This window comes from Clupea harengus, chromosome 3 (assembly GCF_900700415.2).
Source record: "Clupea harengus chromosome 3, Ch_v2.0.2, whole genome shotgun sequence".
NCBI lineage: Eukaryota > Metazoa > Chordata > Actinopteri > Clupeiformes > Clupeidae > Clupea > Clupea harengus.
In genome coordinates, this window is record NC_045154.1 from 31,491,457 (window position 1) to 31,508,621 (window position 17,165).

Sequence of the window (17,165 nt, forward strand, 5' to 3'; positions counted from 1 at the left end):
GCGCAAGACAGTCAATGTTCGACTGTGGTGTTTGCAATAAATGACTCGAGAAGGTCTTGTAAATTAATGATTCCTTGTCGGCTGAATCGGTAGCGCTCATACAAGAATAATTGATCTTGGCGATTGCAAAGAACTCTCTCCCTCCGCTAATCGTATTACCTATCTAATATCAGTCCTTGGTCAATGGGATCCCTCCTTTTTCTGGGGGTGTGGCAAGCTTATCCAGCTACACTTAAGTTAGCCTGCCCTGGAGCAGGTTAGTGCTAATCGATATGTAACTATGGTGATTTATCAAAAGTTACTTCCACGAACCAAAAAGAGGGGCGTTTTTTATCTTAGCCTGAAAATTAGCTCGCTAAACCGCTTAGCGAGCTACGACGAATACCCCCCTGCAGTACACTACATCTCCAAAGGTGGCGTCAATACACCAACACTGACTAAACTCGCTCAATTATGGCGAAACATATTGTAATATGATTATATTATCGGAGGAGGAGTTAATCATACACAAAACACAGAATACACTTTTACCGTTTATTACAACTTATAGTCAAATACATACAACCCAACCACCCGTATTTACACTACCCCAAACACAACTGAGCCTCTCTATGGCCGAATTAAACTAGGGGAGGGGACTGGCCATTAACCCCGGCCGGGGGCTAACTCACCCTGAACTCTAACACACGATCTCACAATAGTCCACAGAAGGTTAGGGCTTCTCTTCTTAGTGCTGCCAAGCGTTCTCTCCTGCGCCCAGATTCAGACTGTCTTTTATATCCCACTCCAGGAACAATCACACAACCTTAACAGGCAACAGGTGTCTCACCCACCTGCAGCCTGTCATAATTAATCCATTGGCGGGGCGTACCCACTGCGGCCAGTAAACAGAGTTCATTACAATATTATTGCCAAACAAAAAAATGTAACTCTGTTACAGAAGAGCACCTTGAAAATATTTGCAAAAAATTCTGTTGCCCGAATTTTTGGCTGGCCCTAAGGCACGTGCCTTGTCTGCCTAATGGTTAATTCGGCACTGTTGGGTGGGTAAACAACTTGAAATGATTAATTAATATCTTATCCGGAACAGGAGTGAACCTTTCTTACTAAGAAAACCAATGTTTCCTTCCAAAAACTTTAATTTCTGCTCCACACTGCAGCAAGTGTCAGAATGTTTGCTGAAGCATTTACCATTTCAGCAAAGCTGTAGGCTGAGCTATACATTTTTCATTTTAGTACCTAGCTCCAAAGTTGCAAATGCTTTCTATTAGACAGATTTAGATTGTTAAATTGAATATGTATCACGTTAAGCATATTTGGACATTTTACATTCTAGGCCTAAATACATTCTCTAGAATTGACGTGAGATGGGCTATATCTCGACAAAATAACATTACCCTGTCATTGAAATCCAAGTGAGCAAAATACCTTCTTTTTTTTACAGGCTCAAAATCTTTGGAAAATCTTTCCAAAATGTTCAAAAGAATGAGCATGATGTGCAAAAAGGAATAGATGATGATGTGGAGCTTGAATAAGGTTGAGAATTTTAATTCCTATTGGAGAAATGTACCAAAGCAACTGAGAAAAACCATCAATACTTGTGTATTCTAATACTTGTGCATACTGTAGTTATGTTACAAGGCAAAATACAGTTAATCACTTAGAAAGCTTTCATTTTTTTCATATAGCCTGTTTAAAGTGATCATGTACCAAACAACTAATCTATGCTGATATTGTATGGCAATAGATAAGGGAGTGATGATAACACAGTCCTTTTTTTGAATTCCTTAGATATAGCTATGCCATGTTCTAAGCACACTGGATGGCATGCAGCAGAGACTTGACTTGGAAAAAAAGATTTGTGCACATCTCTGCCAAATATGACAAAAAGAAACTAACAAGGACATTTGACACAAGACTAAGACTGTATGAAAGAAAATAGCTGACAAAATGACCTTACTTGCCATGTGATCTGGAATCGAAATAGCAATATCCATTAAATGTCTCTGGATGCCCCTTCAACATTTCAATGGACATTTACTTTAAAATAACACAATAAACAACAGAAATCCCTGCGGTGTCCGACATCTTACGTATGCACACGCTGATGTATTTTCAGTTTTCCAGCAGTTGGAAATCTCTTTCCACAGTTTGAACACTCATAGGGTTTTTCCCCCGTGTGTGTTTGCATATGGTACGTCAGACCTTTATGCGTGCTGTATCGCTTGTCACACAGAGTACAGGCATACGGCTTCTCCTTTGTGTGGGATCTTCTGTGTGCAGTCAGATGGCATGACATCCTAAAGCCTTTTCCACAGAACTCACACTTGAATGGGCACTCTCCAGTATGAAGCCGTGTATGAACCAACAATGCCCCTGAAGCAGGGAAACCCTTACCACAGAAAGAACACTTGTAGGGTCTCTCACCAGTGTGCAATCGCTTATGAGCGACGAGGATTGAGTGCTGGATGAACCTCTTCCCACAGACTGGGCAGCCGTAGGGTCGCTCGCCCGTGTGCACACGTATGTGATACACCAAAGTGGTCCGACACTTAAATGTCTTGCCACAGTACGAGCAAAGGTAGGGTCGTTCCCCTGTGTGAGTGGTCAGATGTTTTTTTAGATCAAATTTGGTTTTAAACCCAATTCCACAAAAAGTGCATAAGTGACTCCCCTCGTTCTTATGAGTGTCCGTGACGAGTTTCTTTGCTTTGTGGGATTGTTTGTGTCCAATCAGACCTGGTTTTGAAAAGAAGGCTTTGCCACATTCAGAGCATACATGCTCTAGTGGCTCACTTGCAGAGGAAACGGCTGTGCTGATTCTCTTAGAGGCCGTCTCGAGTGGGCTGCTGCGTGGTGGAGATACCCCAGGCCCACTTCGAGTGGATCTTGGGGCCCCCTTCTCACTCCTGCTGTTGTCAGTGCTCTCCTGACTCTCACTCCTGCAACCTGTAGGTTTACAAATCAGTACAAATGTGAGAATCATTTTGAATAACATATAGACACACATATCCACAAAATGTCTTCTGGGCACTAGATTTCAGGAATGGAATGGAGAATGTTAATCACTGGAACACTTTACTCTGCCAGCACTTTTCTCACCATGAACTTCAGTCTTCTTCACCCTCTGTTCATTCAAATTCTCGCCCATGTCTCTCTGTGAATCCTCTTCATTCAAGTATCTCTGAATGTCTTCATCCACATCTCCACCTCTGCCTTCATCATCCATCATCCACCCATCCATGTCTTCATCCATATCTCCATGTCTGTCTTCTTTATTCATTGAAGTCTGGGTTTCATGGGATGTTGATACTCGTTTCCCAGAGTCAGTTTGTTCATGGGGTCTAAGTAATGGAGTCATGGAGACAGACATTGTGGAGAGAATAGTGTTTGGCGTGATGGGTGACGATGAAGATCCTGGAAAAGGACAACACCCAAATCGAATAATAATAATAATACAAATGAACTTAAAACACTAATCCCAGACTCTACCCTCCCCCTATAAAACCAAACCTTATCTAGAACCATATGGTCATGTGTTATCTATTTTTTATTGAGCGGATTTTATGCCACCCTGAAATGTAAACACGACTTTGGGATGAGGGGAAAGATAATCTCCTCAACGTATTGTTTTACAGTGCGCCGCCAGCAGGAACCGTGCCATGGGGAAATGCAATGCACAAGAGGCATTGCTTTTTCGCTGTCTGACGTGATGAGAATGTCTTGTTCAAAAAGCATCTTGTTCAACTACCATCCAGAAAAACCATTTAATGATGAAATCATGCCAAACCACACCACACCAAATTGGAATAGGCTCCTTTGCTTTTCTCGTGCCACCAGGGAATCCTCTCTAGCTTATAGGGGGCATGGTTGAGGTCCGCACCAGGGAAACCTATCTAGGTTATAGGGGGCATGGTTGAGGTCCGCACCAGGGAATCCTTTCTAGCTAATAGGGGGCATGGTTGAGGTCGGCAAGCATGTACCCGTGGGACAAAATAAGGTATTTTTTTATAATTGTCCATGCTCGGACAGGAGGAGGAAGCGATCAGGAAAATTTCAGGCCCCATGCAGACGAAGTCTAGTTTGCCTGAACCCGGAGAGAAACGTCTCTCGGATAGCCCAATCGTGCAGACGAACCCACTGTATCCGCACACTGTATCCGCACTCCTTCGAATCGGGGGTCCAAAATGAGTAAACTCGAATCTGGTCGTGGGTTGGTGTTCGTATGCACGCCATCCGCAAACCCAATCGGATTGCCCCACGTGATCGCATTACGTGATTGCGTGCAACCTCAGGCTGAACCCGTATTAACCCCACTGCTTCACTTCATAACAGCAACAACATAAACTAAATGTTCTGACGTGGCTCCTTTTTCCTGACTTACATTTTTCTACTGTGCTTAGTTGTTTGTATTGGGATAGTGTGCTGCTTTACCTACATGTGGATAGTTTTTCTTGGTCTTACTTAGCCAGTTGGACATCATTTTTTAGACCAGCCAGAACAACGGACAACCGGCATTATTTAATAATTCTTCCTATTACCTTGCTGCTTTTACACGTGAATTTCCCTAACGGGATTAATACAAATGTATCTATCTATCTATCTAAATCGATGTTGTTAGGAAAGGGATGACATTAACAAGCCACACTTTAATCTATCACTGTTTAATCTATTTGCATCAGACCATTTTTCAAAAACCAGTTTATAAAAGTGTCAGCAATAGCCTATATGGGCAAATCTGACGTGAAAAGATTTTTATTATAGACGGAAGTTTCAAAACGGTCTGTAATAAAGATGAATGTTACGTTAGCTTTAGTCCTGTCAGACAACGATAGCGATAGCTACTAGATAGCGTTAACGTTACTTCAGAGGTAGCCTACAGTACGTGAAGGACAAAGCCCTCAACAATAGCCTACATTTGTTGTTAGTAATAAAACCATGAAATTGGAAGCAATTGTAAACCATGAAACATCCAGGATCCACAGCACTTGCATTATGGTCTCTCGTGCTCAAGCTCAGCATCTCCATAAAGCACAGGCATTTAAACAACTTAGACATGTCATGTTGCACATTGCTTTGTTGCACTGTTCTAAACTCTTTATTATCAATAACAAATATAATTATTTTTCGCTTAACCTACAGTCTGCCCTGACCACTGATTTTATAAACCACCACAATGTGTTACTGTGCAGATTAAATGTAGGCTATGCGGCTAGGCTAAACGTTGCTAGTTGGAGCTCGACTACTGTCATATGTCACTTTATTAGCATGCTCCTGTCTTCTTCTCCGTTTTCTTCAGTTGTCTGTAGCACTGTTAAAGTGCCACCAACAGGCGTGGGGGATGTACTACAGCGGATTCAATCGGATTCGCTGGGTTCATGTGCACACGATTAAAAAAGTGGATATGTGTGAAAAATGAATCCGGGTTCAGGCAAACTAGACTTCATGTGCACGGGGCCTCAGTGTGTCCTCAACGCGTCTTAAGCACTTTTGAGCGCTTTTACACCTGTACTTAGAGCTGTCCGCTTGTGATTGGATCACAGAAGACACATATTAGCACCAGGTGTGAACGGGGGTCTCTGCCTCATAATACAGCCTCTCTTGCATGTAGTGACTACATTATTGTCATGGCCATTGCGAGGATTTGTCGGGCTAGTTTAGACTTTCTCTCTGTTATTCCATTGTGGAGTGCTTGGTAGCTAGCTAACAAACGAATGCATTGAAAAGCTCTTGTGCATTTTATTTCAACATGACAGTTTCTGCGTTCTGTGCACTATAAAATAATAAGTTGTGGTGATTGTTTTTGCCCTCATCCCAAAGTTGTGTTTGCATTTCAAGGTGGCACAAAATCCACTCCATAATTTTACACACATTCAGTTCTGCCGGTGAGGTAGTGCAGCACAGCTAAACATAACTAATCTAATTAAAATGGCTGCTGTTCTTGGTTTGGTCTTCTATATAATCTGCTAACCTGTGTCCAAATGTCCAAAGGTTTTGACATATTGCAACACATTTTGAACTTTCTGTGGTTCCATTTGTAGGGAATCCTCCAAGTGTAAGGGGTCTTCGTCAAACCAAGAAGCTGCCTGTAATGGAAAAATGGAGTGAAATATATTCTGGATACTTTAAAAAGGAAATGAAAATAAACGTAATGTATTGAATGGCAAGATTACACACCTGATGGAAGCTAGGCACCGGTAGTAGTTCTTCCAGTCTGCACAGGAATTCCCACACCAGTGACTGCAGTGCCATGTCATATTTGGGACCATAATGCGATGGGTAGATGTCCTGAAACAATATTTTCAATTGTATTATTTGTGATTTGTCAAATTGCTCCGTTTGCTAATCTTTACCCCTTTAAAATGCCTGTGGCTACATGTTAAGTAAAAGACATTGGCAAGGCTTTGTTGTGTTGTGGGTAACCACATGAAAACCCCACATACTGTATGGGTAGGTTCTAGATCTCCAAGTGGTGTATAATGTTCCCTCTCCTTAACTTGACTAAGAGACACTTTGGGATTTTTTCAACCTCTCAACAGTAATTTCTTACAGATTCCTTAAAGTTAATGAGGTAAACAGACACCGGTCTATCTCTGTAGGGATCCTTTCCATGCTGCTAGACACTTATAATAACAGTATGACCCTGTCAGTGGCGAAAACAAGTGGTTTACTTTGATGCAGATGCTTGTCCCATGGGATTACGTTGTATGGTCGTTCTACGGTTGCCGGTTATAGCGTTCTAACTCAATACTGGACCAATTTTGATCATTAATTGTCCTTAGTAAAAGTTTGGCCCCAAAAGGATAAAAAAATAGGGCCCAGGTTGACATCCCAAAGTTTCCCTTTAAGGACCTTAGAGCTCCACCTCTGGACCAATCAGACAATACTGGATGCTCCTCTCTATTTCCTTATTGATGATATTGTCAAACATTTCTCTGAAGTTATTAGGAGTCAGATTGTTTGAGGCCATTTTATATTCCAAGTCTCACCTGGAAGAAATGCTTCTTGTCTAGAGGACTCTTCAGGATGGTTTGGATTAAATCTACAAAGTTTCCCACAGCAGCATCTACCATTGGATCTCCACTCTATTAAAATACAACAATAAGTACTAAATAAGGCAGGACATGCATTTTAGAAAAAATACATTTTAGAAGATGAGATTACCATTAATCGTGTTTAGGCCCTTACCTTAACCCTAGTTGACAAAATTGACTGTATGAGAAATGTTAGCCTTACTGTATCAGAAGCAGATTCAACAATCCTACAGAGTCTGTCCAGGTGTGGCTGCATAGTCTGGAGTTTGACTGATGGCTGATCCCGGCATAATTCTAGAATTAACTATAAACACACAAGTTTTGGTGTAAGGAATTTTGGGCAATGCTGTTTTATATCTGAAACAATGTAACACTGACATGCTCTGCTCTCTCTCACCCTTGCTCTCAGGCCAAGGAGTAGTTCAGCCCTTTCCTTAGCACTCAGTAGGTCTGGGACCATCTCCAAAACAACGGAGACAAACTTCTCCAGCCTGTTGTAGTATTTGACTCGGCGCTGTTCTGCCACCTGCCACATGAACGCTGAAAGCAGCCGCAGTGGTGGGACACAGAGGCGCAGGGAGGATAGCGGAACTATAAAAGACATAATGTTAACCAGCGTCATTTAAATTAATACTGCGTAGCTCTTCATGCCGTTTTCCCACGTCACCTGCACACCGTGCTTTGAATGATTAATGTAGCGTTACAATCATGTATTCGGTTAATCCTAAAATCAACTTTAACGATACCTAGTCGGCTAGATTATCTTATATTGCTAGATAGCTAAATTAACCAACATAAATCAAACAACATACTACTACCTATTACCTACTACGATATAGAAATAACGTCATGGGACGTTAGTGTTATCGTAGGTCTAAACAGGTGACGTTAGGGTTAATTGGTTAACGGGTTCGTGGTTATACCCGACCGAACTCTTGCTAGCGTTATACAGCCACCACACAGCTAACGGTGGCAACCAAGTAGCTACTTTCACAAAGACATTGGGTCAGCAATGCCGAAACGTGCAAGATAAGCAAACCTTTGACACGTTCTCGACAGCCCGACATTGGGGGAAGTTTTCTTCTCTCAGCAATATTATAGAATTGTCATCAGAGACTTCACACAAAAATCTTTAGATCCGAGTTAGCGACAATACACTGCAGTGTGGTGTCGGAAAGCGTCACAATAAAAGTCTACTTTAAAATTCTCCCTTTTCTGGCCTCTGATGTATGAGAGAGATTCTAAGCAGATATCTGAGACTTTATGTCTCTACGGCCATAGGGTCGCTGTGATTGCTGAGTGTACATCCTTTGTCATTTGGTATACACGTCAGAGCTGGATTAACACCCCTCTTTGTCAGACCTAGGATACTTAAACTGACTTTCTCTGTTTTAATCAGAGAAGCTGGTGAATCTTTATGTGATACCATGCTCTCTCTTCCTTGATGTGCATCATTGTAAATAAAACCTTGTTCCTGATTTTTCTACCATTGCCTGACTGAGGTCTGAGGTCCGGTGTGGGACTGTGCTTGTCCACACAGCGTAGGTTATAATGCCGTAGACCCGGAATGGGAGTGAGGTGCTGTGCAATGCCCTTTCCCTACCTCCACAACACCTTAAGAGACGTGCTAGCGTGTGCATTCTGGTCTCTCTTCCTCTTTACTTCCAAGTCCCCAATTCTCCCTCGCTTTCTTGGAATGGCATGAACCTGGTTGACCAGCACAGACAATAACATAGCCACTTGTTAAGATCACTCCCAAACCAGGCACTGTGCAGTGATGAGTTTCACTGGGGCAGACTTCCTAGCGTTCGGACTCGGAGAACAAACCAGGGAACAGTCTAGCGAGTGTGCAGGTGTGTGTAAATGAAAAGTCACATCTTCAAATTCCGCACTACTTAAAAAAAAAGGCTCTGGTACGTGCGCATAGGTTTGTGGGTTTACAAATAAATGTCTCGTGACATTTATGTATCATATAAATATTATTTATTTCCCATGGCAAGATCAACACTATGGTTTAGCACCTCAAGAGTTAGTTCTTGTTACATTTCACTATTACATTTGACTTGGACAATGCTACACTTTCAGAACATACACTATAGAGCGCTAGGATCAGTTTACTTTAATATTATTACATTAATTTGATATACAAACCATACACATATTAACATTTTCTAAATAGTGTATAGAGTTTTAGGTGATTCAGTTATCAGTGGAACTGCTCACTGTTATGAATGACTGATTAGTCATCTAGCCTTCTAGTGTGCGCATCTCCATTCCAATCTACCTCTAAACTATTTTTCTAGCAGATAAATTAATACAGATTAAAATGTATTGCTTTTATTGAATTTCCCATTGTTTAATTTAAAACATAAAATATTAAGGCATTTTAAGTACAAAGCATATTAAGTCCAAAAACAAAACTTCACTTGTAAACTTACATATGGAAATAAACGTATTCATGTGAAACTATAAAAAAAACAGCCTAATCGTACAAAAAACCCAATAAAATGGAGCTAAATAATAGATGTTAAAGTCATGTTGTCTGAGGCAACTATGCATCTCTAACTGATGGAGCTGACTTTATGCAGACATGGGAAGAACACTAAGTGTATGCATGAACACAAGCATGTACAGCGGGTAAAATAAGTATTGAACACGTCACCATTTTTCTCAGTAAATATATTTCCAAAGGTGCTATTGACATGACATTTTCACCAGATGTTGGTAACAACCCAGGTAATCCAAACATACAAAGAAACCCAAACAAATTAGTTCAGAAATTAAGTTATGTTTAATAATGTGAAATGACACAGGAAAAAAGTATTGAACACGCTTACAGATATTTATTTAATACTTTGTACAAAAGCCTTTGTAGGTAATGACAGCTTCAAGACGCTTCCTGTATGGAGAAACTAGTCGTATGCATTGCTCAGGTGTGAGTTTGGCCCATTCTTCCACACAAACAGTCTTCAAATCTTGAAAGTTCCCTAGGCCTCTTCTATGAACTCTGATCTTCAGTTCTTTTCATAGATTTTCAATTGGATTCAAGTCAGGTGATTGGCTGGGCCATTCTAGCAACCAATGCCATCAGTATGTTTTGCAACAATAAGGTTGCGAAGGTCTTGAGAGAGCTCTTTGCTTTTACCCATCATGAGATGTTTCTTGTGTGACACCTTGGTAATGAGACACCTTTTTATAGGCCATCAATTGGGATATTAATTTGCACTGACAAAGGGCCGGATAGCTTTCTAATTACTGATAGATTTCAGCTGTTTTCTTGGCTTTCCATGTCTTTTTGCACCTCCCTTTTCCATGTGTTCAATACTTTTTCCCTGTGTTATTTCACATTAATACACATAAATTAATTTCTGAATGTATTTGTTGGTTTCTTTGTATGTATGGATTATTCGGGTTGTTACTAACATCTGGTGAAAATTTCATGTCAATAGCACCTTTGGAAATATATTTACTGAGAAAAATGGTGACGTGTTCAATACTTATTTTACCCGCTGTATATTTACCACTGCTTTATGCATTAAAGATGAGGCATACTTTGTGGAGGATTGTACAGAACTATCATTTCAAGAACTGAAATTGGTCCATTAGGGAAATCATTATTTGAATAGGTGAGAAAGAGGCTGGAATGAAGTATGGAACATGCACTCCATGTGCTCCATCGTAATTTCCCATGACTGAATATGAACTAATATGAAATAATAATTAAAAAATTAAAGTGCTTGCTTATCTCTGGCTTTATCGTTTTTGCAGGGTCCTCATTACAGGAATACTCGTATTTGTTCTTTTACTGACTTGGTGTCAACTTCAGAATCCCTCCAAAAGTTTGTTGGGATAAGCTTTTTATCTAACCATCTCATAAGGGGTACTTTGTTGGACACCTTTGTCATAACCCAACAACAGTGACTTGGTCACCGTTACAGAAAATTCTGTTGTGTCTGACAGCTTACCTATGTACACGCTGATGTATTTTCATAGGTGTTGCAGCTGAAAATCTCTTTCCACACAAAAGACATTCATAGGGTTTTTCCCCCGTATGTGTTCTCATATGTCTTGTCAACTGGTTACGTGTGCTAAATCGTTTATCACACACTGTACACGGATACGGCCTCTCCTTTGTGTGATATCTCTTATGTACAACCAGATTGCACAATTGCAGATAGCTTTTCCCACAGATTTCACACTTGTATGGGCGTTCTCCAGTATGAAGTCTTGTATGAACTATCAAAGCCCCTGAGGTAGCAAAACCTTTGCCACAAACAGAACACAGGTAGGGTCTCTCACCAGTGTGCAATCGCTTATGAGCTGCCAAATCTGAGCACTGGATGAATCTCTTTCCACAAACGGAGCAGCCATAGGGTCGTTCCCCTGTGTGCACACGTACGTGGCACACCAATGTGTTCCGACACCTAAATGTCTTACCACAATAAGAGCAAAGGTGGGGCCGCTGCTCTGTGTGAACGGTGTGATGCTTTTTTAGATCAAATTTGGTTTCAAACTCAATTCCACACACAGTACACGAGTGACTCTTCTCATTCGCATGAATGACTGTGACATGACGCTTCTCTTTGGTATGGGATTGTTTGTGTCCAATCAGACCTGGTTTTGAAAAGAAGGCTTTGCCACATTCAGAGCATACATGCTCTAGTGGCTCACTTGCAGAGGAAACGGCTGTGCTGATTCTCTTAGAGGCCGTCTCGAGTGGGCTGCTGCGTGGTGGAGATACCCCAGGCCCACTTCGACTGGATCTTGGGGCCCCCTTCTCACTCCTGCTGTTGTCAGTGCTCTCCTGACTCTCACTCCTGTAACCTGAAGGTTTAGAAGAATCATTTTGAATAATACGGACACAAATATGTCTTCTGGGCACTACATTTCAGGAATGATTTCACTAGGAAACTTTACTCTGACAGCAATTTTCTCACCATTAAGTTCAGGTTTCTCCACCTTCTGTTCCTTCAAATGTTTCTCATCCATGTCTCGCCGTGGATCTTCATCATTCAAATATTTCTGAATGTCTTCATCCACATCTCCACCTCTGTCTTCATCATCCATCATCCATCCATCCATGTCTTCATCCATATCTCCATGTCTGTCTCCTTTATTCACTGAAATCTGGGTTTCATGGGATGTTGATACTCGTTTCTCAGAGTCAGTTTGTTCATGGGGTCTAAGTAATGGAGTCATGGAGACAGACATTGTGGAGAGAATAGTGTTTGGCGTGATGGGTGACGATGAAGATCCTGGAAAAGGACAACACCCAAAACCAATAATAATAATAATAAACTTACAACTAATCCCAGACATTACCCTCCCCCTATACAACTGTAGCTCTACAATCACATGATCATGTGCTCTATATTTAAGACATTCAGTTCTGTGAATGAAATATTTGTAGGATTTCTGTAAATCAATATATTTGCAAATGTTCAACATACTAAAATCACTTATTTTATTGTTTTGGACATCCTACATAATTCTATACGATTTCTGTATAATCTACTAACCTGGGTCCAAGTGTCCAAAGGTTTTGACATATTGCAACAAATTCTGAACTTTTTTTGGTTCCATTTGTAGGGAATCCTCCAAGTGTAAGGGGTCTTCGTCAAACCAAGAAGCTGCCTGTAATGGAAAAATAGAGTGAAATCTTTGTGACTATATAAACATATAGGACCATAAATATTTTTTTGTGATGTCTTGATGATCGTCTCTGTGGAAGATTTCAGCCAATGTTGCAGTTTGGTTTTGAGATAATGACAAAACTCCCCGATATATATATATATATATATATATATATATATATATATATATACACACATATACAAATTGTTTACAGATTTACGCAATACAGTCATTTTGGACCATGTAGCCTCCTTTACAATGGCCTGATTTGTTCATGATGCTCTGGGTGTAATTGTTTATTACTGAAGATGCTAGGCATGCGTTATTATTTTACAAAATCACTAGCTTTCCCCAAAACCTATACTGCTCTACAAAACAAAAAGTAACTTGTGTGTGTGAGAACACATATATAGAGTGTAAATACAATGTCTAAAAAAATGATCTAACTAACTTGACCAGATGATGATTTGAGTGATGCCAGCAGTCAGGGCAACAGTAGCTGGGTTTCGATCCAACTCATTTGCATGACAATTTATGCGAATCAGAAGGTAATCCAACCCCTCTAGTCAATCAATTTCTTATTCAACATAGAAGATTTTATTCAAATTCAAAGCGTTTCCACCCAGGTTTTCCAATTCGAATGGTTAAAATTTGCATTAAAGAATTGGATGGAAACCCAGCTATTGTTGAATACTTGGAAATCTTTATATAGGAAATAGAACCAGACTAAATCAATTTGATGCCAAGATTACGCACCTGATGGAAGCTAGGCACCGGTAGTAGTTCTTCCAGTCTGCACAGGAATTCCCACACAAGTGACTGCAGTGCTGTGTCATATTTGGCACCATAATGCAATGGGTAGATGTCCTGAAACAATGCAAAGGGAAAACAACCTTTATATTCAATGTATACACAGGCTTCTCCATGTTGTGGGTTCCCCTTGAAGACCTCAGAACCCACATGCCACATGGTTAGGTTTGGTGTCTCTTAAGTGGTGCATAATGTACCTTAGAGTTTCACAACAGGACAATACTGGGAACTCCTCACTACTTCCTAACTGAGGATCTTGTCAGTCATGTTTCTTAAATTGTTAGGTGCCTGATTGACTGGGGCCCATTTCATATAATCAGTCTCACCTGGAAGTAACGCTTCTTCTCTTGAGGACTCTTCAGGATGATTTGGATTAGATCCACAAAGTTTCTCACAGCAACATCTACCATTGGATCTCCACTCTTTTGAAATATAACAATTATTGTTGGCAGGGTATGCATTTAAAAGTCAAAATGTTATTAAGAACATGAAGGTCACTATGAATCATGTTACGGCATACCTTCCCAAAGCCTTAAGGACAAATGTGCCCATGTGAGAAGTGCCCATGTGAGAAGAGTAAGACTAACCCTATCAATGGAGGCAGTTTCAGCAATCATACGGAGTCGGTCCAGGTGTGGCTGCATTATATTGAGTTTCACTGATGGCGTATCCCGGCATAATTCCAGAATGAACTACCGGTATATATGAAAAATGTTTGGGTGTAACATTAAGTCAGAACATTGCTGCATTAAATCTTAAACAATGTAACACTGACATGCTCTGCTCTCTCTCACCCTTGCTCTCAGGCCAAGGAGTAGTTCAGCCCTTTCCTTAGCACTCAGTAGGTCTGGGACCATCTCCAAAACAACGGAGACAAACTCCTCCAGCCTGTTGTAGTATTTGACTCGGCGCTGTTCTGCCACCTGCCACATGAACGCTGAAAGCAGCCGCAGTGGTGGGACACAGAGGCGCAGGGAGGATAGGGGAACTGCAAAACATGTAACGTTAAGCAGCTTCAAAGCAGCGCAGAAATGTCAAGGGCTGAATTACTGTTGACTTGGCTCTCAACTCCGTGTTCCCATGTTAGCTGTATATTGTGCTTCTAATGATTAACAAAAGGCCTAACACCATGTTGGCCTATTAGGTGAAAGTTACCGAGGATAATTACCCAGCTTAACCAACATAATTCAAACATACACTCAGTTGCCAGTTTATTAGCTACAACTAGCTAAAATGAATTTAGTCCAATCCTGCAATAATTGTATATTGCAATAATCAGTTTTGCGCTTAGATGACCAGACTAACATGTAAAGTGTGCTGAATACTTGCCATTGTGCGACCTGTGCTGAGGCGTGGAGCAGCGTAGGGGTGGCAAACACAGTGACTCCTCGGGCGGCAGATCGTTTGGTGATGGTATGATGGTACATGTAACCTCAGCCCCGACTGCCTTGTGTGAGTGTGGTGAGGTTCTCCGGCAGCTGCTACCGGGGCCAGCTTGTTCCTCTTGCACCACTAAAACACAACATATAAGTTAGGATGAGCCAATGATAACATAAAAACATTATATGCCGCTAGTCACTATACTGATATATATATTTATATCACTTTGCACTATCCTCACACACACAAGCACAAGTACTCTATCTTTGCACTATCCACACAAGCACATGAACACTATCTCTCTGCACTCTTTGCACTACTTTCCTTGTGGACATCAACACTGACACAATCAATGCACACTGTAATATCTGTATAATATCTGTATACACCCCACTCCCTGAGAACATGTTTTTCCCTATGTGTATTGTTTTTCTACTGTGATTTGTGTATGTATGTTTGTGAGTTAAGTTAAGTGTATAAGCTACTGGATGACCTAAATTTCCTTCGGGATTAATAAAGTATCCATCTATCTATCTATCTATCTACTGACGATACAGTTTAGTCGTGTGGAGCTTACTGAATATGAGTGTCTAATAGCCAGCAAGCAATTGAGCAATATTTGTAGTCGAGCGGCCTGACAAAAGAGCCAGCAAAGATAGAAAAGAAAGAAAGACCATCTTTCCACACATTTAACATCAGCTGGATTTCAATCCAAATCATTCACATATTTTAAGTGCATTCATGAAAATTAGGCTCAAGAAAGTGAGTCTGTGCACGTTTCCATCTACCTCGTTATGCGAATAGAAAAGAACCTTCCCCTAGCCAAGGAAGGTGTTGCATTAAAAAGTTGAATGGCAGCCCAGCGACTGATGCTGATCGTGAACATTACCTGTCTCGAACAACGGTAGGACATTGTCAGACTCGATTCTTCGTCCTCCAGTGGTTGGGGACTTCCCTCCCAAAACCGCGTCCATCATGTCGAACCACCGGAATTTAGTCCTGTTCGACCCGCTTCTGTTGTGGTCCACAATGTTTTTGTATTGAGCCTTGAGTTTTTTTATTTTTTCTCTACACTGTTTGTAGCTGCGGCTGATGCCCATCTCCTCCAACTTGGACGAGATGTCTCGGAACACTCGTTCGTTCCGTGTAGCCCCATCCAGGTCGTCCTGTACAGCCTTATCACTCCAGACAGCAAGCAGGGCTTGCGTTTCTGTGGGAGACCAATAAGTCGCTGCCATACCTTCTTGTACCTACCTTCTTTGCTATAACCACAGAATTTTAAAATAGACGGGCTATGTTATAACTGAAGATGACCGAAAACAACAGCGGTATATAAACATGGCGCATTTAGTCCATCTCGTCGCTGAATGATGACTGAGCCAATCACAAAATATATATATTCGACGTCATTCGGCGCGTTTGAAGGCAGCTCTCCCAGTTCTGGGCTTTTTGGCCGCACCGAGCCGGGCTGTAGATTTCCTCAAGCTGCTTATTCTGCTTCTTCAGAACCAAACCACCTTTTTGTATATCAAGACACGTATGAAGCAGGTCTGACAAACAGTCGAATCAGGAAAGGTTGTAGTAAATAATAGGCTAACACTGAATTAACAAAATACATATAGGCTATTCTCACTGTGACAGGTGACATGAATTCCATGGTTAAATAACACTGTTATCTTGAGAATCTACAAGCTGGTAAGCTAACCCACACAGAATTAGAAATAGTTAACATGTTAGCAAGGATTCGGTTTAGGAATAATGGAATTCATTTTCAACCAAGCAACCTCCGTTACCTTTGACTAAAGAACGATTTTGTTTTACCTGTCATGGAGCCGTGACGCGCGGACAGCGCTCGTCCATTTGCCGGCACTAAAACATCTGGAGTGACTGGCTATTGTCACCACTGTCTTTGTGCTGTTTTAACATTATGGGTTTTAATCTTGTCATTAACCACCATACTGTAATTTCCATGTAACAAACTGTTGTTTTAGAATGCAGGGAAATGCTTACTGGCATTTTGTACGCAACAAATGTTCGGACATGCTGATTGCAATACATTCAATTCATATTATTTCGTAATGTTAACCCATCACCTGTACATATTGCCGAGTGTGAAGTAATGCAAACATTCACATTGACTGTTAAAATATTTTCATTTAGTGGTAAAAATGTTGTAATTACAACTCAGATACAGTTCCACTGTCCGCCGCACAACATATTTGAGTTCCATCCCTGTCATTGGAGTCGTAGTTTCTCATTTCGCAAGTTTTTGTGCGGACGCCTGGGTCAAAGTATTCACGGAACACT

At 41.0% G+C, this 17,165-nt stretch overlaps 1 protein-coding gene across 2 annotated transcripts; it reads right to left on the reverse strand.

The window, feature by feature from the left end:
- Nucleotides 1-1,532: 1,532 nt before the first annotated feature.
- On the reverse strand, nt 1,533-16,603 carry LOC105910323 (zinc finger protein 527-like). 2 transcript variants are annotated; one of them, XM_031565387.2, is made up of 10 exons: nt 15,748-16,603; nt 14,808-14,990; nt 14,273-14,466; nt 14,066-14,170; nt 13,805-13,900; nt 13,425-13,535; nt 12,554-12,668; nt 11,972-12,289; nt 11,652-11,858; nt 1,533-2,742 (listed from the first exon to the last, which is right to left on the reverse strand). In XM_031565387.2, the coding sequence occupies exons 1-10, from the start codon at nt 16,094-16,096 to the stop codon at nt 2,090-2,092; spliced, it is 2,331 nt and encodes a 776-aa protein (XP_031421247.1). In that variant the 5' UTR covers nt 16,097-16,603; the 3' UTR covers nt 1,533-2,089. The 2 variants fall into 2 exon arrangements, with proteins under 2 accessions (XP_031421247.1, XP_031421246.1); XM_031565386.2 differs by lacking the exon at nt 1,533-2,742 and having other exon boundaries at nt 8,995-11,858; nt 15,748-16,596.
- Nucleotides 16,604-17,165: the final 562 nt, after the last annotated feature.